This window comes from Oncorhynchus mykiss, chromosome 2 (assembly GCF_057628025.1).
Source record: "Oncorhynchus mykiss isolate SJ-2025 chromosome 2, ASM5762802v1, whole genome shotgun sequence".
Classification (NCBI taxonomy): Eukaryota; Metazoa; Chordata; class Actinopteri; order Salmoniformes; family Salmonidae; genus Oncorhynchus; species Oncorhynchus mykiss.
Genome location: NC_143023.1, coordinates 29781952 through 29807928, shown reverse-complemented (window position 1 = coordinate 29807928; position 25977 = coordinate 29781952). Strand labels below are relative to the sequence as shown.

General features: G+C 48.7%; 1 protein-coding gene across 1 annotated transcript in view; it reads right to left on the bottom strand.

Annotated features, from left to right (window-relative positions):
• The window catches only part of LOC110534670 (neural-cadherin), a 129064-nt gene that overhangs the window by 58498 nt on the left and 44589 nt on the right, over nucleotides 1-25977 (bottom strand). Inside the window, exon 2 of the mRNA XM_036945505.2 lies at nucleotides 8720-8908. Coding sequence (XP_036801400.1) covers nucleotides 8720-8908 — 189 coding nt within the window. The remainder of the gene's footprint in view (nucleotides 1-8719; nucleotides 8909-25977) is intronic.

Here is a 25977-nt window from a genome sequence, read left to right as displayed (position 1 = left end):
ATGTAGCTAATCACAGCTGCTGGTAGCCAGGGACATGTAGCTAATCACAGCTGTTGGTAGCCAGGGGCATGTAGCTAATCACAGCTGCTGGTAGCCAGGGACATGTAGCTAATCACAGCTGCTGGTAGCCAGGGGCATGTAGCTAATCACAGCTGCTGGTAGCCAGGGGACATGTAGCCAATCACAGCTGCTGGTAGCCAGGGGACATGTAGCTAATCACAGCTGCTGGTAGCCAGGGGACATGTAGCTAATCACAGCTGCTGGTAGCCAGGGGACATGTAGCCAATCACAGCTGCTGGTAGCCAGGGGACATGTAGCTAATCACAGCTGCTGGTAGCCAGGGACATGTAGCTAATCACAGCTGCTGGTAGCCAGGGGACATGTAGCCAATCACAGCTGCTGGTAGCCAGGGGACATGTAGCTAATCACAGCTGCTGGTAGCCAGGGGACATGTAGCTAATCACAGCTGCTGGTAGCCAGGGGACATGTAGCTAATCACAGCTGCTGGTAGCCAGGGGACATGTAGCTAATCACAGCTGCTGGTAGCCAGGGGACATGTAGCTAATCACAGCTGCTGGTAGCCAGGGGACATGTAGCTAATCACAGCTGCTGGTAGCCAGGGACATGTAGCTAATCACAGCTGCTGGTAGCCAGGGGACATGTAGCTAATCACAGCTGCTGGTAGCCAGGGGACATGTAGCCAATCACAGCTGCTGGTAGCCAGGGGACATGTAGCTAATCACAGCTGCTGGTAGCCAGGGGACATGTAGCTAATCACAGCTGCTGGTAGCCAGGGGACATGTAGCTAATCACAGCTGCTGGTAGCCAGGGGACATGTAGCTAATCACAGCTGCTGGTAGCCAGGGACATGTAGCTAATCACAGCTGCTGGTAGCCAGGGGACATGTAGCTAATCACAGCTGCTGGTAGCCAGGGACATGTAGCTAATCACAGCTGCTGGTAGCCAGGGACATGTAGCTAATCACAGCTGCTGGTAGCCAGGGACATGTAGCTAATCACAGCTGCTGGTAGCCAGGGGACATGTAGCTAATCACAGCTGCTGGTAGCCAGGGACATGTAGCTAATCACAGCTGCTGGTAGCCAGGGACATGTAGCTAATCACAGCTGTTGGTAGCCAGGGACATGTAGCTAATCACAGCTGCTGGTAGCCAGGGGACATGTAGCCAATCACAGCTGCTGGTAGCCAGGGGACATGTAGCTAATCACAGCTGCTGGTAGCCAGGGGACATGTAGCTAATCACAGCTGCTGGTAGCCAGGGGACATGTAGCCAATCACAGCTGCTGGTAGCCAGGGGACATGTAGCTAATCACAGCTGCTGGTAGCCAGGGACATGTAGCTAATCACAGCTGCTGGTAGCCAGGGGACATGTAGCCAATCACAGCTGCTGGTAGCCAGGGGACATGTAGCTAATCACAGCTGCTGGTAGCCAGGGACATGTAGCCAATCACAGCTACTGGTAGCCAGGGGACATGTAGCTAATCACAGCTGCTGGTAGCCAGGGACATGTAGCTAATCACAGCTGCTGGTAGCCAGGGGACATGTAGCTAATCACAGCTGCTGGTAGCCAGGGGACATGTAGCTAATCACAGCTGTTGGTAGCCAGGGACATGTAGCTAATCACAGCTGCTGGTAGCCAGGGGACATGTAGCTAATCACAGCTGCTGGTAGCCAGGGGACATGTAGCCAATCACAGCTGCTGGTAGCCAGGGGACATGTAGCTAATCACAGCTGCTGGTAGCCAGGGGACATGTAGCTAATCACAGCTGCTGGTAGCCAGGGGACATGTAGCTAATCACAGCTGCTGGTAGCCAGGGGACATGTAGCTAATCACAGCTGCTGGTAGCCAGGGACATGTAGCTAATCACAGCTGCTGGTAGCCAGGGGACATGTAGCCAATCACAGCTGCTGGTAGCCAGGGGACATGTAGCTAATCACAGCTGCTGGTAGCCAGGGACATGTAGCTAATCACAGCTGCTGGTAGCCAGGGACATGTAGCTAATCACAGCTGCTGGTAGCCAGGGGACATGTAGCTAATCACAGCTGCTGGTAGCCAGGGGACATGTAGCTAATCACAGCTGCTGGTAGCCAGGGACATGTAGCTAATCACAGCTGCTGGTAGCCAGGGGACATGTAGCTAATCACAGCTGCTGGTAGCCAGGGGACATGTAGCTAATCACAGCTGCTGGTAGCCAGGGACATGTAGCTAATCACAGCTGCTGGTAGCCAGGGACATGTAGCTAATCACAGCTGCTGGTAGCCAGGGACATGTAGCTAATCACAGCTGCTGGTAGCCAGGGGACATGTAGCTAATCACAGCTGCTGGTAGCCAGGGGACATGTAGCTAATCACAGCTGCTGGTAGCCAGGGACATGTAGCTAATCACAGCTGCTGGTAGCCAGGGGACATGTAGCTAATCACAGCTGCTGGTAGCCAGGGGACATGTAGCTAATCACAGCTGCTGGTAGCCAGGGACATGTAGCTAATCACAGCTGCTGGTAGCCAGGGGACATGTAGCTAATCACAGCTGCTGGTAGCCAGGGGACATGTAGCTAATCACAGCTGCTGGTAGCCAGGGACATGTAGCTAATCACAGCTGCTGGTAGCCAGGGACATGTAGCTAATCACAGCTGCTGGTAGCCAGGGACATGTAGCTAATCACAGCTGCTGGTAGCCAGGGGACATGTAGCTAATCACAGCTGCTGGTAGCCAGGGACATGTAGCTAATCACAGCTGCTGGTAGCCAGGGGACATGTAGCTAATCACAGCTGCTGGTAGCCAGGGGACATGTAGCCAATCACAGCTGCTGGTAGCCAGGGGACATGTAGCTAATCACAGCTGCTGGTAGCCAGGGGACATGTAGCTAATCACAGCTGCTGGTAGCCAGGGGACATGTAGCTAATCACAGCTGCTGGTAGCCAGGGGACATGTAGCTAATCACAGCTGCTGGTAGCCAGGGGACATGTAGCTAATCACAGCTGCTGGTAGCCAGGGACATGTAGCTAATCACAGCTGCTGGTAGCCAGGGGACATGTAGCTAATCACAGCTGCTGGTAGCCAGGGGACATGTAGCTAATCACAGCTGCTGGTAGCCAGGGGACATGTAGCTAATCACAGCTGCTGGTAGCCAGGGGACATGTAGCCAATCACAGCTGCTGGTAGCCAGGGGACATGTAGCTAATCACAGCTGCTGGTAGCCAGGGGACATGTAGCTAATCACAGCTGCTGGTAGCCAGGGGACATGTAGCTAATCACAGCTGCTGGTAGCCAGGGGACATGTAGCTAATCACAGCTGCTGGTAGCCAGGGGACATGTAGCTAATCACAGCTGCTGGTAGCCAGGAGACATGTAGCTAATCACAGCTGCTGGTAGCCAGGGACATGTAGCTAATCACAGCTGCTGGTAGCCAGGGGACATGTAGCTAATCACAGCTGCTGGTAGCCAGGAGACATGTAGCTAATCACAGCTGCTGGTAGCCAGGGACATGTAGCTAATCACAGCTGCTGGTAGCCAGGGGACATGTAGCTAATCACAGCTGCTGGTAGCCAGGGGACATGTAGCTAATCACAGCTGCTGGTAGCCAGGGACATGTAGCTAATCACAGCTGCTGGTAGCCAGGGGACATGTAGCTAATCACAGCTGCTGGTAGCCAGGAGACATGTAGCTAATCACAGCTGCTGGTAGCCAGGGACATGTAGCTAATCACAGCTGCTGGTAGCCAGGGGACATGTAGCTAATCACAGCTGCTGGTAGCCAGGGACATGTAGCTAATCACAGCTGCTGGTAGCCAGGGGACATGTAGCTAATCACAGCTGCTGGTAGCCAGGGGACATGTAGCTAATCACAGCTGCTGGTAGCCAGGGACATGTAGCTAATCACAGCTGCTGGTAGCCAGGGGACATGTAGCCAATCACAGCTGCTGGTAGCCAGGGGACATGTAGCTAATCACAGCTGCTGGTAGCCAGGGGACATGTAGCTAATCACAGCTGCTGGTAGCCAGGGGACATGTAGCTAATCACAGCTGCTGGTAGCCAGGGGACATGTAGCTAATCACAGCTGCTGGTAGCCAGGGGACATGTAGCTAATCACAGCTGCTGGTAGCCAGGGGACATGTAGCCAATCACAGCTGCTGGTAGCCAGGGGACATGTAGCTAATCACAGCTGCTGGTAGCCAGGGGACATGTAGCTAATCACAGCTGCTGGTAGCCAGGGGACATGTAGCTAATCACAGCTGCTGGTAGCCAGGGGACATGTAGCTAATCACAGCTGCTGGTAGCCAGGGGACATGTAGCTAATCACAGCTGTTGGTAGCCAGGGGACATGTAGCTAATCACAGCGGTTGGTAGCCAGGGGACATGTAGCCAATCACAGCTGCTGGTAGCCAGGGGACATGTAGCTAATCACAGCTGCTGGTAGCCAGGGGACATGTAGCTAATCACAGCTGCTGGTAGCCAGGGGACATGTAGCTAATCACAGCTGTTGGTAGCCAGGGGACATGTAGCTAATCACAGCTGCTGGTAGCCAGGGACATGTAGCTAATCACAGCTGCTGGTAGCCAGGGGACATGTAGCTAATCACAGCTGTTGGTAGCCAGGGACATGTAGCTAATCACAGCTGCTGGTAGCCAGGGGACATGTAGCTAATCACAGCTGCTGGTAGCCAGGGGACATGTAGCTAATCACAGCTGCTGGTAGCCAGGGACATGTAGCTAATCACAGCTGCTGGTAGCCAGGGGACATGTAGCTAATCACAGCTGCTGGTAGCCAGGGGACATGTAGCTAATCACAGCTGTTGGTAGCCAGGGGACATGTAGCTAATCACAGCTGCTGGTAGCCAGGGGACATGTAGCTAATCACAGCTGCTGGTAGCCAGGGGACATGTAGCTAATCACAGCTGCTGGTAGCCAGGGACATGTAGCTAATCACAGCTGCTGGTAGCCAGGGACATGTAGCTAATCACAGCTGCTGGTAGCCAGGGACATGTAGCTAATCACAGCTGCTGGTAGCCAGGGACATGTAGCTAATCACAGCTGCTGGTAGCCAGGGGACATGTAGCTAATCACAGCTGCTGGTAGCCAGGGGACATGTAGCTAATCACAGCTGCTGGTAGCCAGGGACATGTAGCTAATCACAGCTGCTGGTAGCCAGGGGACATGTAGCTAATCACAGCTGCTGGTAGCCAGGGGACATGTAGCTAATCACAGCTGCTGGTAGCCAGGGGACATGTAGCTAATCACAGCTGCTGGTAGCCAGGGACATGTAGCTAATCACAGCTGCTGGTAGCCAGGGACATGTAGCTAATCACAGCTGCTGGTAGCCAGGGACATGTAGCTAATCACAGCTGCTGGTAGCCAGGGGACATGTAGCTAATCACAGCTGCTGGTAGCCAGGGGACATGTAGCTAATCACAGCTGCTGGTAGCCAGAGACATGTAGCTAATCACAGCTGCTGGTAGCCAGAGACATGTAGCTAATCACAGCTGCTGGTAGCCAGGAGACATGTAGCTAATCACAGCTGCTGGTAGCCAGAGACATGTAGCTAATCACAGCTGCTGGTAGCCAGGGGACATGTAGCTAATCACAGCTGCTGGTAGCCAGGGGACATGTAGCTAATCACAGCTGCTGGTAGCCAGGGGACATGTAGCTAATCACAGCTGCTGGTAGCCAGGGGACATGTAGCTAATCACAGCTGCTGGTAGCCAGGGACATGTAGCTAATCACAGCTGCTGGTAGCCAGGGACATGTAGCTAATCACAGCTGCTGGTAGCCAGGGACATGTAGCTAATCACAGCTGCTGGTAGCCAGGGACATGTAGCTAATCACAGCTGCTGGTAGCCAGGGGACATGTAGCTAATCACAGCTGCTGGTAGCCAGGGGACATGTAGCTAATCACAGCTGCTGGTAGCCAGGGACATGTAGCTAATCACAGCTGCTGGTAGCCAGGGGACATGTAGCTAATCACAGCTGCTGGTAGCCAGGGGACATGTAGCTAATCACAGCTGCTGGTAGCCAGGGGACATGTAGCTAATCACAGCTGCTGGTAGCCAGGGACATGTAGCTAATCACAGCTGCTGGTAGCCAGAGACATGTAGCTAATCACAGCTGCTGGTAGCCAGGGACATGTAGCTAATCACAGCTGCTGGTAGCCAGGGACATGTAGCTAATCACAGCTGCTGGTAGCCAGGGGACATGTAGCTAATCACAGCTGCTGGTAGCCAGGGGACATGTAGCTAATCACAGCTGCTGGTAGCCAGGGACATGTAGCTAATCACAGCTGCTGGTAGCCAGGGGACATGTAGCTAATCACAGCTGCTGGTAGCCAGGGGACATGTAGCTAATCACAGCTGCTGGTAGCCAGGGGACATGTAGCTAATCACAGCTGCTGGTAGCCAGGGACATGTAGCTAATCACAGCTGCTGGTAGCCAGGGACATGTAGCTAATCACAGCTGCTGGTAGCCAGGGGACATGTAGCTAATCACAGCTGCTGGTAGCCAGGGGACATGTAGCTAATCACAGCTGCTGGTAGCCAGGGGACATGTAGCTAATCACAGCTGCTGGTAGCCAGGGACATGTAGCTAATCACAGCTGCTGGTAGCCAGGGGACATGTAGCTAATCACAGCTGCTGGTAGCCAGGGACATGTAGCTAATCACAGCTGCTGGTAGCCAGGGGACATGTAGCTAATCACAGCTGCTGGTAGCCAGGGACATGTAGCTAATCACAGCTGCTGGTAGCCAGGGGACATGTAGCTAATCACAGCTGCTGGTAGCCAGGGGACATGTAGCTAATCACAGCTGCTGGTAGCCAGGGACATGTAGCTAATCACAGCTGCTGGTAGCCAGGGACATGTAGCTAATCACAGCTGCTGGTAGCCAGGGACATGTAGCTAATCACAGCTGCTGGTAGCCAGGGACATGTAGCTAATCACAGCTGCTGGTAGCCAGGGGACATGTAGCTAATCACAGCTGCTGGTAGCCAGGGGACATGTAGCTAATCACAGCTGCTGGTAGCCAGGGACATGTAGCTAATCACAGCTGCTGGTAGCCAGGGGACATGTAGCTAATCACAGCTGCTGGTAGCCAGGGGACATGTAGCTAATCACAGCTGCTGGTAGCCAGGGGACATGTAGCTAATCACAGATGCTGGTAGCCAGGGACATGTAGCTAATCACAGCTGCTGGTAGCCAGGGACATGTAGCTAATCACAGCTGCTGGTAGCCAGGGGACATGTAGCTAATCACAGCTGCTGGTAGCCAGGGGACATGTAGCTAATCACAGCTGCTGGTAGCCAGGGGACATGTAGCTAATCACAGCTGCTGGTAGCCAGGGACATGTAGCTAATCACAGCTGCTGGTAGCCAGGGGACATGTAGCTAATCACAGCTGCTGGTAGCCAGGGACATGTAGCTAATCACAGCTGCTGGTAGCCAGGGGACATGTAGCTAATCACAGCTGCTGGTAGCCAGGGACATGTAGCTAATCACAGCTGCTGGTAGCCAGGGGACATGTAGCTAATCACAGCTGCTGGTAGCCAGGGGACATGTAGCTAATCACAGCTGCTGGTAGCCAGGGGACATGTAGCTAATCACAGCTGCTGGTAGCCAGGGGACATGTAGCTAATCACAGCTGCTGGTAGCCAGGGGACATGTAGCTAATCACAGCTGCTGGTAGCCAGGAGACATGTAGCTAATCACAGCTGCTGGTAGCCAGGAGACATGTAGCTAATCACAGCTGCTGGTAGCCAGGAGACATGTAGCTAATCACAGCTGCTGGTAGCCAGGGGACATGTAGCCAATCACAGCTGCTGGTAGCCAGGAGACATGTAGCTAATCACAGCTGCTGGTAGCCAGGGACATGTAGCTAATCACAGCTGCTGGTAGCCAGGGGACATGTAGCTAATCACAGCTGCTGGTAGCCAGGGACATGTAGCTAATCACAGCTGCTGGTAGCCAGGGGACATGTAGCTAATCACAGCTGCTGGTAGCCAGGGGACATGTAGCTAATCACAGCTGCTGGTAGCCAGGGGACATGTAGCTAATCACAGCTGCTGGTAGCCAGGGGACATGTAGCTAATCACAGCTGCTGGTAGCCAGGGGACATGTAGCTAATCACAGCTGCTGGTAGCCAGGAGACATGTAGCTAATCACAGCTGCTGGTAGCCAGGGGACATGTAGCTAATCACAGCTGCTGGTAGCCAGGGACATGTAGCTAATCACAGCTGCTGGTAGCCAGGGGACATGTAGCTAATCACAGCTGCTGGTAGCCAGGGGACATGTAGCTAATCACAGCTGCTGGTAGCCAGGGACATGTAGCCAATCACAGCTGCTGGTAGCCAGGGGACATGTAGCTAATCACAGCTGCTGGTAGCCAGGGGACATGTAGCTAATCACAGCTGCTGGTAGCCAGGGACATGTAGCTAATCACAGCTGCACTTCTTTTGGATTTTTCATTATTTAATTGTTTTATTTTATTCAATCTATATCTATTTTATTTTTTCTTTGTTATAATTTATTGTACATTATCGCTGTCTTAGGGATGTCCAACACCTAGTACCCTAAAAATAGAACACTTGCATGTCATCCTTTCATTAAATGCTATTATCTCATCAGAGTTTAGCTATCTAATCTAATCAAATTTAATGTAAAATGGACACTGTTTAAACGTTGTATCAATTCAATCACAATGTTGATCGACATTTCACTCACCGTCCAGTAGCAGGAAGTGGGCGTTTCCTATTGTGCCGTCTCGTTGGCGGGCGGTGAGGCGGTAGACCACAGAGCCTGGTGCGGCGTCAGGTCCCACTGCGCCCAGGTAGGGCTGGGGGAACATGCCCCATTGCAGGTCTGCCAGGGTTGGCACACTAAGGGTCAGCCTGCAGAGGTACCACTCATCACCTACAGACACAGAAAAGATAAGAGGTTAAGGGTCAGCCTGCAGAGGTACCACTCATCACCTACAGACACAGAAAAGATAAGAGGTTAAGGGTCAGCCTGCAGAGGTACCACTCATCACCTACAGACACAGAAAAGATAAAGAGATTAAGGGTCAGGGTCAAACGTCAGAGATAACAGTTGGTACAGTCAGGGGGACGTGGAATCACTACTAAGAGGTTGTCTGGATGAATTGTAGGCATATGAGCTAAATGCATTCTGGGAAAGTGGAGGACTAGTGTCTGCTGAAGCTCCTAATCCTTTGATGATGATGTCATTGGGTCTGAGTCCTCCTTTTAGCCAAAAACAAACCATGTCTGTGCCACCTCCCACCATTGGGCTTTGACTTTTCCAAACACATCCATCCATCTCTCCCTTTCAAAGTGTTTGCGATCCCTGGCACAATCTCCTTAATCTTATTTGCCTCTCAAAATCAATTTCTCAACCATCCGCTGGTGTCACCTTCCCCCCCTGACGGCAGCCACAGCCCTTGGATGACGCTGGGCCCATTCCCTGTTTCCATCCCAGGCTGAAGGGCTTTTCCTCCCTCGTCTGTTTCCTCGCCAGCAGCTATCTGCTGTCTGAGACTGTCGCTTCCCATGAGGCCTTAGCAGTCAGTGAAAAGAATGACATTTTCTTTACAAACCCATCACCCTCTCTTTCTATCGCTCTTCAGACGAGCATGTTTCCTACAAAACACACTGTCTGATAGCACACAGAGAGGGAGAGAGAGAGATAGAGAGAGAGAGAGGAAAGGGGAGAAATAGAGAGAGAGGAAAGAGGTGGGGAAGGGCAGAAAGCAAGCGCGTGCTCTCAGAAGGCGTTCAGAAGTTCAGAAAAGACTCAGAGAAGGGGACTCCAGGCAAACAGACGCTGTGTGTTGTTGCTGCTTGTCGTCTTGTTTTGGGAGAGTTTGTTTTGTCTGCAGACTTGTGCTTCGTGTTGTTTGCCATGTCTGGCGCGAAGGAGAGACAACAGCAAATAAGAGGGAGCTTCACATCTGAGGGACGCAGGGAAGCAGTGGGTAAAAAGAGAGGGAGAAGAAAAGAGGAAGAGAGGAGGAAGACACAGGGGAGGGTGGAAGCCTTCTTGACAGGTCTTTTCAGCACAAGGCTCTAGATTCTTGTATTGCTATTTTGTAATTCAGTGGATGGACGTGGTTGTTTGGCGCTGTGAGGCTTATACAGCAGTTGGCTATGTATGAATTCCTCCACAGACATTAATGACTCTTCATTATGATAGTGGTGTCTTGATCCTTGGTCCACGTGACTGAACACACACTCAGTACATGCCAAACACGCATATATATACATAAATGCATACAAATGGCTGACTTAGGGTTGGCTCAGTGGGCTTTAACTATTAAACCGTGCCTGGGGGTCAAAAGGCAAGGGATGAGGAGAGATATAGGAGAGTTAAATGCATGACCATGGGAATGATCACTACCTGTACATAAACTGCTCACAGAGGAGAGATAAATCTCTTACAGTACGTACATCCACCCCAGGTCTCTCTCTCTCTCTCTGCTTCATCTGTCACCAGGGCCATCCATGCCTCGCTCTCTCTTTCTCCCTCTCTCTCTCTCTCTTTCTCTTCCTTCTTTTCTCCACCAAACTAGCAGAACTAAAAGGCAGCCAACAGATCCACCTCGTCAGTGTTCTGTGAGAGTGGATCAGTCGACAAAGCGAGGCAAAGCTCTACACGTGTCTGCTACCGGCTTTCTAATCCTCGTAAGATCTGATGGTGACCAGGCGAAATCGCCCCAGATACGATACACACCCACCGTATCATTAGCCCAGTGACACTCGTCTGAGTCCCCCCAAAGCTGTCTCCTCATTTGAATATCAATTCGGATGATGTCACGGATTGTTATGCAAATCCGGGAATAAAAGGGTAAAATTGTGTTTGTCTTCTTCCCCCTGATTTGATACACAGTGAATTAGAGGTGCAGCCGTGCAAAAGAGGCCAGTATTGACGGAGAGAGAATGAGATTGCATTCAAGTGGTCTTTATGTGTCTGACATCAGATGGAGATGACACATTTGAGTGGGGCCCAATTTGCCTCAGTACATTGACAGTGTTGTCCAATAACAGCCTACCGAAATGACATGAGGCTTCAACTGAAGAAGAAGTAATGACGGAATGGGGAAGATTCTTTCAGATCTCCATGAAGTACCAACGTAAGGTAGGGGCTAGGAGTTGTCCTTTAACCATTACATTAAATAAAGGGGGTGATGGAGAGAGGGGACACCCAGGACCCTCTTGGCTCCTCTTGGCCCCTAGTGATCCCTCTCAGACCTGACAAAGATGGTGTGTGGTGTCTGGTGGCATGATGCCGCTAGAACACACACCTGTGAGAGGACTGGAGGGAGATCAGAGGTATCACTGTTACCTGAGACCACCTGAGGTACATTACAGAGGGTAAGAGTCATGCAGCTGAGCTAGGATTACACACACATACACACTGTTTGGTACATACATACACATACACACACATACATACTCCCACTACGCCCCTGGGGAGGTCACATAGGTGTGTGTGTTTGTGTGAATGACAGCGTGGGATGTGTCACCTTGGTGACTCACAGAGCGCAGGTGTTCCCATGAGTCCAGTCTCCGTGGCAGCAGGTTAAGTCTTTGTGACATTTGAACACACACACATGCAGGCATCTCACGTAATTGCCTGTCCTTGCTGGCCTGGCAGGGAGTTGACACTGTGTGTGTGTGTGTGTGTGTGTGTGTGTGTGTGTGTGTGTGTGTGTCAGAATCTAAAAAGAGTCTCCCTTTCATGCACGATTAACGACTCAATGATGTGGATCTCACTTTTGTTTTAATGACATGCATAATTACGTTTCAAATCAAGAGCTTTTGTTTCCTCTAAAACCATGTGATGCACAGTGAAATTCTTTAAGAGGAGACCAGTGTACGGAGGAGATAGTGAGAGAGAGAGATATAAAAAATAGAGAGGGACAGAGGGAAAAGAGAGAGGGACAGATAGAGAAATAGATAGGGGGAAAGGGGGAGGGAGAGAGAGAAGAGAGAGAGAGAATAGAGAGGGAGAAGAGAGAGGGAGAAGAGAGAGAGAGAGAGGGAGAAGAGAGAGGGAAAAGAGAGAAGGACAGATAGAGAAATAGATAGGGGAAAGGGGAGGGAGAGAGAGAAGAGAGAGGGAGAAGAGAGAGGGAGAAGAGAGAGGGAGAAGAGAGAGAGAAGAGAGAGGAAGAAGAGAGAGTGAGAGAGAGAGAGATAGAGAAAGAGAAGAGAGAGGGAGAAGAGAGAGAGAGAGAGGGAGAAGAGAGAGAGAGCGGGAGAGAAGAGAGAGGGAGAGAGAGAGAGAGAGAGAGAGAGAGAGAGAGAGAGAGAGACAGAGAGATAGAGAGAGAGAGAGAGCGAGAGAGAGAGAGAGAGAGAGAGAGATAGATAGAGAGAGAGAGAGAGAGAGAAAAGGAGATAGATAGGGAGAGATGCTCAACGTGTGAGAGAAACCACAGAGAAACTTGCAACATCCTCTATACTTATATTACAGCTAGTTAGTGGATAATTGGCTGTGTCAATATTAGACCATAAAAAGAGACCAAATCTTCAAAAAGGTGGGGTATAGTGGCCATTGGGTAGCTACTGAGAGGAATATTTTGAGGGAGGAGAGTCATTGAGGGACAAACCACCTCTGTTGTAGGAGCTGGGAACCCTGCAACCCATCTGCTCCCTAGTAGCCAGCGGACTGAGGTGTTATGCATCCTAATTAATGATCTTCTAGACTGGCCCACTTCCCCCCCTGCATGCACACACAATTTTTTTAAAACCTGATGGGTGGGGCAGAAAGAGAGAAGGAGAGAGAGCGAGGGAGGGAGGGAGGGAGGGAGGGAGGGAGGGAGGGAGGGAGGGAGGGAGGGAGGGAGAGAGAGAGAGAAAGAGATGAGAAGATAGAAGTCAAGAGAGATGAGAGAGCGATAACAACATAGAAAGGGGAGAATGGATGGAAAAGGGAAATCATTATATTCACTCCCCTCTGTTCACTTAACACTGACAGATCTCACTGTGGACGTCCCCTGGTATCTCTGGTACCTAAAGTGGACAGAGGAATAGGACAGCCCTACTGTACTGCTACCATCACTCCCCTCATTTCTCAAATCCTCCTCTCATTTCTCCACATTTCACCCTTGGTTGACTTTTACTGCCCAAACCTAATGATATTCCAAACGCTCAACTGGTTTAACGTAGCTAAGCAACCAATCTGATGATGTAAATGCATGTAAATGCAATACTCCATGAAATACAAGAGACAAACAGCAGGAATAACTTATTCTATTTTCTCCTCTGACAAAGTCACAAACAAACAGGCATTGAAAAACATGAGGGGAAAAATGAATACATTTCAGCCACAGACAGAACTGTGCAGTGTGTGTGTGTGTTTGTGTGTGTGTTTTCTGATAAGCCTTGAGGCTGTGTTTGGATGGAGGTCTCCCCACTACACACTCATCCACACACAGACAATCAAATGCAGAGGAGACATAGCTGCTCATGTATGTCCCTGCATGCACCCTCTCTCTTACTCCTCCTGGACTCTGGTCTCCCAGCACCTCGTGAACACATTAGATCCTAACTAACTACCACAACCAATAGCCACCCGTGTCATGCCTGTCTCTCTGGAATGAGAGGCCCACAGGGGGCTGCCACCTCCTTGCCTGACCACAAATGTAGTATTTCACCACTTCGAGGACCCTGGTCGCCCGTGAGTAAGTGAGCGAGAGAGTCCTCACAGTCTACACAACACGGAAACTCAATTAGAGCCATTCTGTGGTCGGGTGTGCATGGGGAATGGAGGGTTAGGGGAGGAACAGAGGGTATTATGGGGGTTTAGTAAGCTCCCAGCTACACTAATAGTGTTCTCCACTCCACCCAGACCACCGTCAAAATACACTCACCTTACTGTGAGGTGAATGCAGAGTATGTGTGTGACCTCTCAAGGTGAGTTATCAACAACAAGAGCCTCAGGCTGCTTCTACATGGGGTGTGTCTCCGTCAGAGGAGGCTGGTGGGAGGAGCTATAGGAGGACGGGCTCATTGTAATGGCTGGAATGGAATGAATGGAACAGACTCAAATATGTGGTTTTCATGTTTTATGCTTTTGATACCGTTCTATTACTCCATTCCAGCCATTACAAATGAGCCCGTCCTCCTATAGCTCCTCCCACCAGCCTCCTCTGGTCTCCATAGTCTAAAATGGCCTCCTCTCAGAGTAGCAGTTGGTGGTTGACTCGGTGGGCATGTTGTCTCCCTCCCACCGGCATCACTGGCCCACTGAGTCAGCCACAGCTATGACTCCTCACCAGATGGCGTCGATGGCACCATGTGGCGGGGAACATAAGAGCAATCAAACAAGACGCCTCTACACCAACTGTTTACATCAACGAACCATCTTATAATCTCTATCTCTTATTTCCCCACAGGTCAATACAGTATATTCTCTTTTCTCATATCCAGTATTCATTAGCAAGTAGGGAAATGTATAGTGTCACAAGGGGTCATTTGCTTCAGCACACTCACTGTGCTCGTAGTCTTCCTAGTAAGCACTGCTCCTCCTCACTGTGCTCGTAGTCTTCCTAGCAGGCACTGCTCCTCCTCACTGTGCTCATAGTCTTCCTAGCAGGCACTGCTCCTCCTCACTGTGCTCGTAGTCTTCCTAGCAGGCACTGCTCCTCCTCACTGCGGTGTACAGAATGCTTCCCCCACCAACGACACTGGGATCGTCTGAACTCTCCCAACTCTATATGCAGCTGGCGTCAGCGCGATAGAAGACAGAATCTGGGTGGATAAGCCGGATTCAAGGGTTTGATTTTCCCAATAACTCCTAGGAATGGAATCAATCGCTCCAGAAGAGTGGAGGGGCTGGATCCAAAGACAGAGTGAAAACCAAAGCTCTCTGTCTTTGATGTCAGACTGAAAAACATTTGGATTTATTTATTTGATCCCCAATCCCGATGCTGTGTGAGACGGGGTCTGCGAGGGAGGATTGGAGAAGGCCATCATGGGAAATTGGGTCAAAGGCCAAAGCTTGTCTGTGGAGCAGTGTGGTAGGATGATACAACCGGGGCTCGTGCGCATGCACACACACACACACACACACACACACACACACACACACACACACACACACACACACACACACACAAACACACACACACACACACACACACACACACACACACACACACACACACACACACACACAAACTACTACTTCTATTCAGAGGCAAATCTACTCGTCTTGCCAACCAAATTCCCCGTAAACACTCACATACAGTATACATTCACATTAAGTCCCTGCCAGTGGAAGGGCAGTGACTATAGCTATTAAATGTCCCTGGGGAACTGTTCAATGCTGTCAGACTTCAGGTCATGAGGATTTTACAGTTGAATTCATTCTCCTTTAGTTTGTGTGGTTGAGTGTATGAGGCACAGCTGCTGTAATCTCAACTGCCATGAGAGAAGTTTGTGACGGTGAGACGACTTCTGCAAGAGTTACGCCCAAAGATAAAATGAGAGAAGAAAGGAGAGAACATGAAAGAGGGGATAAAGCGACGCAAGGCTCAGTATTCCAAAACTGTATTTTATAAAAACTATTTCAAAGTCACCTCAGAGAGAGAGAAAATCTAAGAGGGAGACAGAGAGAGAGAATGTGTGAGAGTGTGTGTGTGGGAGAGAGAGAAAGAGAGAGACAGAGAGAGTGAGAGAGAGAGACAGGAGAGAGAGAGAAAGAGAGAGACAGAGAGAGTGAGAGAGAGAGAGAGAGAGAGAGAGAGAGAGAGAGAGAGAGAGAAAGACAGGAGAGAGAGAGAAAGAGAAACAGAGGTTAAGAAAGAGAGAAAAATGACAGAGGGGTAGCTCTCAGAAGGTTTTCACTCATCTAACACTCATTCTTTCTTTAATGTCTTAAATCTCTCTCGACCCTTACCACCATACCTCAATAATTCAACTTTTACATCTACTGACAAACCGACATATGCAGACTCTCACAAGCCGTGAAAGAAAATGCTTTGTGATCTAAAACATGGAAACTGTCGGTTAAATTATGAATATCTGAGGACTTTTGTCAGACATAAAAAAATAAAACAGTACATTTTTTATGTGGCAACTCATTCGTTATTGATGTGTTATGTCAAGATATTTCTCTGTAGAAACTGACAATTGTGGAAGTGTGTTTAGGGAGGCCAGTGTGTGTGTGTGTGTGTCTGCTTGTCGAGGGGGTTATGTTGTATTTAATAGAATCAGCCATATAACTTTAAGTGAGCAACACAATCACATTTCATGTAGGCATTCACAGGTCCAATTTCAGTTGATTATCTCACTGTGTCAATGTCAACGTCAGCAGGAGGGTGTGAACAGCTGAACCCAGACCTGCCTACAGGATTTGGATCTGCCACAGCTGCCAAAAGTGCCTGTCTTCAATCACCTGACATCTACACCAACCATGGGTGACAGACAGACCGGTACACATACAGTGCTGTACACACACAAACACACACACACAAAGAGGTGTTATTGCAAATAAACACACACACACACTTACCCAGATGTAGCGCTGATGGGCAAACACAAACACCTCAGGTGACATGGGGTTGAAAAGAACACAATGTGTGTGTGTGTTCTGGTCAGGCACTGGTGGACAGGGACAGATAGGGGAGGCAAACTCCTGACCCAGAGCATCTCATAGACAGCAAGAACACCACACTAGACAGCAAGTGACGCGTGTGTGCCTTCTGCCTTGAGTTGTGTGTGCCTCGCTCTGGTTGTCTGAGTGCATTTGTGTTTGTCTGATTTCTTCACTTTCTGATGAGACTCCCTCTACTTGAGCTCTGTGGTGTGTGTGTGTGTGTGTGTGTGTGTGTGTGTGTGTGTGTGTGTGTGTGTGTGTGTGTGTGTGTGTAAACTCTGATCCCTTATCAGCAACCATCATATGGATCAACAAACAAACAACAACAAACAAACAACAACAAAGTAGGAAAGGCACTACTGAACCTTGCTGTGTGTTATTGTGTGTGTGACTTTGTGTTATTGTGCGTGAGGCTGTGTGTTATTGTGTGAGGGGCTGTGTGTTATTGTGTGTGTGGCTGTGTGTTATTGTGTGAGGGGCTGTGTGTTATTGTGTGTGTGGCTGTGTGTTATTGTGTGAGGGGCTGTGTGTTATTGTGTGTGTGGCTGTGTGTTATTGTGCGTGAGGCTGTGTGTTATTGTGTGAGGGACTTTGTGTTATTGTGTGAGTGGCTGTGTGTTATTGTGTGAGTGGCTTTGTGTTATTGTGTGAGGGGCTGTGTGTTATTGTGTGAGTGGCTGTGTGTTATTGTGTGTGTGGCTGTGTGTTATTGTGTGAGGGGCTGTGTGTTATTGTGTGAGTGGCTGTGTGTTATTGTACGTGAGGCTGTGTGTTATTGTGTGAGGGGCTGTGTGTTATTGTGTGAGGGGCTGTGTGTTATTGTGTGTGTGACTTTGTGTTATTGTGTGAGTGGCTGTGTGTTATTGTGTGTGTGGCTGTGTGTTATTGTGTGTGTGGCTGTGTGTTATTGTGTGTGTGACTTTGTGTTATTGTGTGAGTGGCTGTGTGTTATTGTGTGAGGGGCTGTGTGTTATTGTGTGAGTGGCTGTGTGTTATTGTGTGAGGGGCTGTGTGTTATTGTGCGTAAGGCTGTGTGTTATTGTGCGTGAGGCTGTGTGTTATTGTGTGAGTGGCTGTGTGTTATTGTGTGTGTGGCTGTGTGTTATTGTGTGTGTGGCTGTGTGTTATTGTGTGTGTGACTTTGTGTTATTGTGTGAGGGGCTGTGTGTTATTGTGTGAGTGGCTGTGTGTTATTGTGTGAGGGGCTGTGTGTTATTGTGTGAGGGGCTGTGTGTTATTGTGTGTGTGACTTTGTGTTATTGTGTGAGGGGCTGTGTGTTATTGTGTGAGTGGCTGTGTGTTATTGTGTGAGGGGCTGTGTGTTATTGTGTGTGTGACTTTGTATTATTGTGTGAGGGGCTGTGTGTTATTGTGTGAGTGGCTGTGTGTTATTGTGTGAGGGGCTGTGTGTTATTGTGTGAGGGGCTGTGTGTTATTGTGTGAGGGGCTGTGTGTTATTGTGTGTGTGACTTTGTGTTATTGTGTGAGGGGCTGTGTGTTATTGTGTGAGTGGCTGTGTGTTATTGTGCGTGAGGCTGTGTGTTATTGTGTGAGGGGCTGTGTGTTATTGTGTGAGGGGCTGTGTGTTATTGTGTGTGTGGCTGTGTGGCTGTGTGTTATTGTGTGAGGGGCTGTGTGTTATTGTACATGAGGCTGTGTGTTATTGTGTGAGTGGCTGTGTGTTATTGTGTGTGTTGCTGTGTGTTATTGTGTGAGGGGCTGTGTGTTATTGTGTGAGTGGCTGTGTGTTATTGTGTGTGTGACTGTGTTATTGTGTGAGGGGCTGTGTGTTATTGTGTGTGTGGCTGTGTGTTATTGTGTGAGGGGCTGTGTGTTATTGTGTGTGTGGCTGTTTGTTATTGTGTGAGGGGCTGTGTGTTATTGTGTGAGGGGCTGTGTGTTATTGTGTGAGGGGCTGTGTGTTATTTTGTGTGTGGCTGTGTGTTATTGTGTGAGGGGCTGTGTGTTATTGTGTGAGTGGCTGTGTGTTATTGTGTAAGGGGCTGTGTGTTATTGTGTGAGTGGCTGTGTGTTATTGTGTGAGTGGCTGTGTGTTATTGTGTGAGGGGCTGTGTGTTATTGTGTGAGTGGCTGTGTGTTATTGTGTGAGGGGCTGTGTGTTATTGTGTGAGTGGCTGTGTGTTATTGTGTGAGGGGCTGTGTGTTATTGTGTGAGGGGCTGTGTGTTATTGTACATGAGGCTGTGTGTTATTGTGTGAGTGGCTGTGTGTTATTGTGTGTGTTGCTGTGTGTTATTGTGTGAGGGGCTGTGTGTTATTGTGTGAGTGGCTGTGTGTTATTGTGTGTGTGACTGTGTTATTGTGTGAGGGGCTGTGTGTTATTGTGTGTGTGGCTGTGTGTTATTGTGTGAGGGGCTGTGTGTTATTGTGTGTGTGGCTGTTTGTTATTGTGTGAGGGGCTGTGTGTTATTGTGTGAGGGGCTGTGTGTTATTGTGTGAGGGGCTGTGTGTTATTTTGTGTGTGGCTGTGTGTTATTGTGTGAGGGGCTGTGTGTTATTGTGTGAGTGGCTGTGTGTTATTGTGTGAGGGGCTGTGTGTTATTGTGTGAGTGGCTGTGTGTTATTGTGTGAGGGGCTGTGTGTTATTGTGTGAGGGGCTGTGTGTTATTGTGTGTGTGTGGCTGTGTGTTATTGTGTGAGGGGCTGTGTGTTATTGTGTGTGTGGATGTGTGTTATTGTGTGAGGGGCTGTGTGTTATTGTGTGAGTGGCTCTGTGTTATTGTGTGTGTGGCTGTGTGGCTGTGTGTTATTGTGTGAGTGGCTGTGTGTTTTATTGTGTGTGTGGCTGTGTGGCTGTGTGTTATTGTGTGAGTGGCTGTGTGTTATTGTACGTGAGGCTGTGTGTTATTGTGTGAGGGGCTGTGTGTTATTGTGTGAGGGGCTGTGTGTTATTGTGTGAGGGGCTGTGTGTTATTATGCGTGTGGCTGTGTGTTATTGTGCGTGTGGCTGTGTGTTGTTGTGTGAGGGGCTGTGTGTTATTGTGTGTGTGACTTTGTGTTATTGTGTGTGTGGCTGTGTGTTATTGTGTGAGGGGCTGTGTGTTATTGTACGTGAGGCTGTGTGTTATTGTGTGAGGGGCTGTGTGTTATTGTGTGAGGGGCTGTGTGTTGTTGTGTGAGTGACGTTGTGTTATTGTGTGTGTGGCTGTGTGTTATTGTGTGAGGGGCTGTGTGTTATTGTGTGAGTGGCTGTGTGTTATTGTGTGTGTGACTTTGTGTTATTGTGTGAGTGGCTGTGTGTTATTGTGTGTGTGGCTGTGTGTTATTGTGTGTGTGGCTGTGTGTTATTGTGTGTGTAACTTTGTGTTATTGTGTGAGTGGCTGTGTGTTATTGTGTGTGTGACTTTGTGTTATTGTGTGAGTGGCTGTGTGTTATTGTGTGTGTGGCTGTGTGTTATTGTGTGAGGGGCTGTGTGTTATTGTACATGAGGCTGTGTGTTATTGTGTGAGGGGCTGTGTGTTATTGTGTGAGGGGCTGTGTGTTATTGTGTGTGTGACTTTGTGTTATTGTGTGAGTGGCTGTGTGTTATTGTGCGTGAGGCTGTGTGTTATTGTGTGAGGGGCTGTGTGTTATTGTGTGAGGGGCTGTGTGTTATTGTGTGTGTGGCTGTGTGTTATTGTGTGAGGGGCTGTGTGTTATTGTGTGTGTGGCTGTGTGTTATTGTGCGTAAGGCTGTGTGTTATTGTGTGTGTGACTTTGTGTTATTGTGTGAGTGGCTGTGTGTTATTGTGCGTGAGGCTGTGTGTTATTGTGTGAGGGGCTGTGTGTTATTGTGTGTGTGGCTGTGTATGTTTGTGTGTGTGATGTGTGCCCATGCTTGTGTGTGACTGTTCGCGTGTACACACCAGAGCCAGGAAGAGGATTTGAGGGAACTGGGGCACACCAATGCCAAGGTTCCAACTATTTGCCATTCAGGTGAAATAGCCCGATTTTCCACCCAAGTGATTCTGTATTGGAGTTGTGGGATCATATCCCAGAGACCAATGCTGGCCTGCTGAGCTAGCCCACACAAACAGGGGCTTCCCACAGACACACACAGGGGCATGTGAAAGCCCATCTTTTTAAGCATGGGGTCATGATAGACATAAAGGGTTTTCTGTGTTGGTGCAACATGGGTGACGGGAGACGAGACCTGGGGTGTAAATTATAGGTTGGCTTGGTACCCACATAGGAACTGATTACCATTTCACACAGTCGCTGTGATACACATAGATCCAACACACAGGCACACACTCGAACACACACACACACACTCAAACACACACACACAGACTCAAACACACACACACACACACACACACACACACACACACACACACACACACACACACACACACACACACAACACAAGAAAACTCACACCCATGCACCACACACACACACACACATACATACACCCCCAAAGAGCAGTGACAAGGCCTAGTGATCAAAGGAGCAGATTTGCTCCATTGTTTGCATAAATAGCCAGCAGAAGCTGTTTAGCAAGAGTGCTAATCCCACCAAAGAGCTTTTCAATACCACACTGGACCCTACTTATGGAAAGGAACACACAACAATAGGGCAGATATTCAACCAATCTGGTTCAATCTTCTAAAGCCGGCGAAGCCGCCACTTTGGCTTCTTCATAATAGAGGAGCAGGGTTTTCCCTAAACATCGCTTAGGCAAGGCGGGCTGCTGCCTTACTCTGTTGCTTGCTGGCTTACAAAGTTTGGGTTTTGTTCATTTGGACTCAGTTTGAAGAGGACATGCTAGTGTCTGCTTCCATGGGTTGTTGCTTGGTGAGACTCAAAACAATACTAGGGGAAACCCTTAAAGGGAGAGACAGAAAGGTCAAGTCCCTACTTGTTTTTGAATGAGTTTGTCTTTTTCCTTGTTTTTCTCATTGTTCTATAGCTTTTTCCAACCCCCATTCTGACATCTTGCCATTTTTCATTCTGTCATTCTCACTCAAACTCTTGAACTCTGTCTCTTAACCTCCCTCTCTGAATGTATTCTCTCTGTTTTCTTCCTTTCTCTTTATTCGCCTCACTCTCTTCCTTGAAGGATTAGACCAGGGTCTTGAGTATCTCCACCAGGGAGTTTTAGCCAATAATAGACCGAATTACTTCTCACACAGATTCCCCAAAATACAGAGCAACCACTCCCTCCTTTCTACACTCTATTTCATATTACCTCTTCCTCCCTATCGGATCCATCATGCCTTGGGAGCTCCAGCAACCAGATAAACAACTAACGTGGACCTGGAAAACCATCCAGGTAATTGATCTATGTGACTAAGGAGCAGCACATATTACAGTGTTAGCATTAGTACAGCACGTAGCATGGCTCAGGGTGTTCCACCGTGGATGTGAAGGGATGGCGGTGGCTAGGCTAATTGCTGTAGAAGTGTGGTGTGGGTGATTAAGCTCACAGAGCGGGACTGCCTGTTCCTCTAATGAGAGCAGCTGTCGAGGCGCAGGACTCTTTGATAGTGCGGGGGTGTCTTCATGTCCTAGGACCCCCTGCTTCTATGCACACGCATTACACACACACACGCACACACCCCACAGGATAGAGGCAGCAGGTAGACTAATGGTTAGAGCGTTGGGCCAATAACCGAAAGGTTGCTGGATTGAATCCCTGAGCTGACAAGGTAAGGTAAGCCCCTGTCACGGCTGAAGAAAGGAGAGGACCAAGGTGCAGCGTGGTGAGCGTACATTCTTCTTTATTATAAGATGTCGCCAACAAAACAAACATCAAACGAAACCGTGACGCTAACGTAGTGCTCACAGGCAACTATACATGGACAACTACCCACAAATACAGGTGGGAAAAAAGCTACCTAATTATGGTTCTCAATCAGAGACAACGATAGACAGCTGCCTCTGATTGAGAACCACACCCGGCCAAACACACAGATATACAAATCATAGAAAAAGACAAATCACACCCTGACCAAACCTAAATAGAGACGTATAAAGCTCTCTACAGTCAGGGCTTGACAGCCGCTGAACAAGGCAGTTAACCCACTGTTCCCTAGGAGGAATTTGTTCTTAACTGATTTGCCTAGTTAAATAAAGGTTAAATAAAAATAGAGAACAGAAATAATCTCCTCTTAGTGGTACTCATTTTATCTTCTCTCCCTTTACCATGACTCATCTTCTACCCATTTCTGAATTCCTTTTTAATTTTCTTAATGGTTCTATCTCTCTCATCAGCACTCTTGCTCCTTCACTCTCTTCCCTCCTAGACTTGAGCCTCCTCCTCTTTGTCTCCCCATCGAGCCTCTTACATTTCCTGCCCTCTTCTGTCCTCATCTTCTCCCCTTCACTCCAGGCCCCTCTCCTCTTCTGTCCTCATCTTCTCCCCTTCACTCCAGGCCTCTCTCCTCTTCTGTCCTCATCTTCTCCCCTTCACTCCAGGCCTCTCTCCTCTTCTGTCCTCCTCTCTCCCCTTCACTCCAGGCCTCTCTCCTCTTCTGTCCTCCTCTCTCCCCTTCACTCCAGGCCGCTCTCCTCTTCTGTCCTCTCTCCCCTTCACTCCAGGCCTCTCTCCTCTTCTGTCCTCCTCTCTCCCCTTCACTCCAGGCCTCTCTCCTCTTCTGTCCTCCTCTCTCCCCTTCACTCCAGGCCTCTCTCCTCTTCTGTCTTCCTCTCCCCTTCACTCCAGGCCGCTCTCCTCTTCTGTCCTCTCTCCCCTTCACTCCAGGCCTCTCTCCTCTTCTGTCCTCCTCTCTCCCCTTCACTCCAGGCCTCTCTCCTCTTCTGTCCTCATCTTCTCCCCTTCACTCCAGGCCTCTCTCCTCTTCTGTCCTCCTCTCTCTAATCTTCCCCTCCTCTGCCTGTCTGTCAGGCTCGTCAATCAGAAGCCTCCTGTGGACCAGGGTCAGTGACATGTCCCCTGGGTTAATCCAAGTCACAGACCCAGTATCCTCTTCCTTAGTCATATGACTGGTATATACAGATGTAGGATCTTAATTTAAGCCAGTGTGCTACAGCAGGAAAATAAACATGCATTTTTATTATTATGTGGATTATAATTATTGGACATATTTGTAGGGCTTGATACATTTTCAGGAAGAGAAAATCAAGTCTGAAATGTGTGGAAATTACAAACTTCAGAAGCCTTTTTAAAACCTGAAATACACTACAAGTTTAAAATGTCCTGCATTGCATGAAATTTCTCCTGCAACAGGGTGATCAAGTTCAGATCCTACATCTGTACGGGCGGCAGGGTAGCCTAGTGGTTAGAGCGTTGGACTAGTGACCGGAAGGTTGTGAGTTCAAACCCCCGAGCTGACAAGGTACAAATCTGTCGTTCTGCCCCTGAACAGGCAGTTAACCCACTGTTCCCAGGCCGTCATTGAAAATAAGAATTTGTTCTTAACTGACTTGCCTGGTTAAATAAAGGTAAAATAAATAAAAAAAAAGTAAACAATGATATGGAGAGTTGATTCAATTAATTTCAACTTTCAATCCTTCATTTGTGAAGGCAAACATTCTCAATTTGATTAATCACTGCAAAATACTATAGCAGCACAAACTATACCATCTGGACAGCAGTAATATGCTACATTCTGACTCAACACCACACACATAATGTTGCATCAAGTGTGGAACTTTAATGCCAGGGACACAATCGCTGACTCAACACCAGACAAACTGTGTTGGAGCTGAGCGCAGTATGGCACCATGACGTGTCACCATCTGAGCGTAGAGCCAGAATCAAATAACATTAAACACCAGATCTGATGCAACTCTAGAGGCTACTGCTGCATGTCACTGACTCAAAGATAAAGGACATCAAACACCAGATCTGATGTAACTCTAGAGGCTGCTGCTGCATGTCACTGACTCAAAGATAAAGGACATTAAACACCAGATCTGATGCAACTCTAGAGGCTGCTGCTGCATGTCACTGACTCAAAGATAAAGGACATCAAACACCAGATCTGATGTAACTCTAGAGGCTACTGCTGCATGTCACTGACTCAAAGATAAAGGACATCAAACACCAGATCTGATACAACTCTAGAGGCTGCTGCTGCATGTCACTGACTCAAAGATAAAGGACATCAAACACCAGATCTGATGTAACTCTAGAGGCTGCTGCTGCATGTCACTGACTCAAAGATAAAGGACATCAAACACCAGATCTGATGTAACTCTAGAGGCTACTGCTGCATGTCACTGACTCAAAGATAAAGGACATTAAACACCAGATCTGATGTAACTCTAGAGGCTGCTGCTGCATGTCACTGACTCAAAGCTAAAGGACATCAAACACCAGATCTGATGTAACTCTAGAGGCTGCTGCTGCATGTCACTGACTCAAAGCTAAAGGACATCAAACACCAGATCTGATGTAACTCTAGAGGCTACTGCTGCATGTCACTGACTCAAAGCTAAAGGACATCAAACACCAGATCTGATGTAACTCTAGAGGCTGCTGCTGCATGTCACTGACTCAAAGATAAAGGACATCAAACACCAGATCTGATGTAACTCTAGAGGCTGCTGCTGCATGTCACTGACTCAAAGCTAAAGGACATCAAACACCAGATCTGATGTAACTCTAGAGGCTGCTGCTGCATGTCACTGACTCAAAGATAAAGGACATCAAACACCAGATCTGATGTAACTCTAGAGGCTGCTGCTGCATGTCACTGACTCAAAGATAAAGGACATCAAACACCAGATCTGATGTAACTCTAGAGGCTGCTGCTGCATGTCACTGACTCAAAGATAAAGGACATCAAACACCAGATCTGATGTAACTCTAGAGGCTGCTGCTGCATGTCACTGACTCAAAGATAAAGGACATCAAACACCAGATCTGATGTAACTCTAGAGGCTGCTGCTGCATGTCACTGACTCAAAGATAAAGGACATCAAACACCAGATCTGATGTAACTCTAGAGGCTGCTGCTGCATGTCACTGACTCAAAGATAAAGGACATCAAACACCAGATCTGATGTAACTCTAGAGGCTGCTGCTGCATGTCACTGACTCAAAGCTAAAGGACATCAAACACCAGATCTGATGTAACTCTAGAGGCTACTGCTGCATGTCACTGGCTCAAAGATAAAGGACATCAAACACCAGATCTGATGTAACTCTAGAGGCTACTGCTGCATGTCACTGACTCAAAGCTAAAGGACATCAAACACCAGATCTGATGTAACTCTAGAGGCTGCTGCTGCATGTCACTGACTCAAAGATAAAGGACATCAAACACCAGATCTGATGTAACTCTAGAGGCTACTGCTGCATGTCACTGACTCAAAGATAAAGGACATCAAACACCAGATCTGATGTAACTCTAGAGGCTGCTGCTGCATGTCACTGACTCAAAGATAAAGGACATCAAACACCAGAT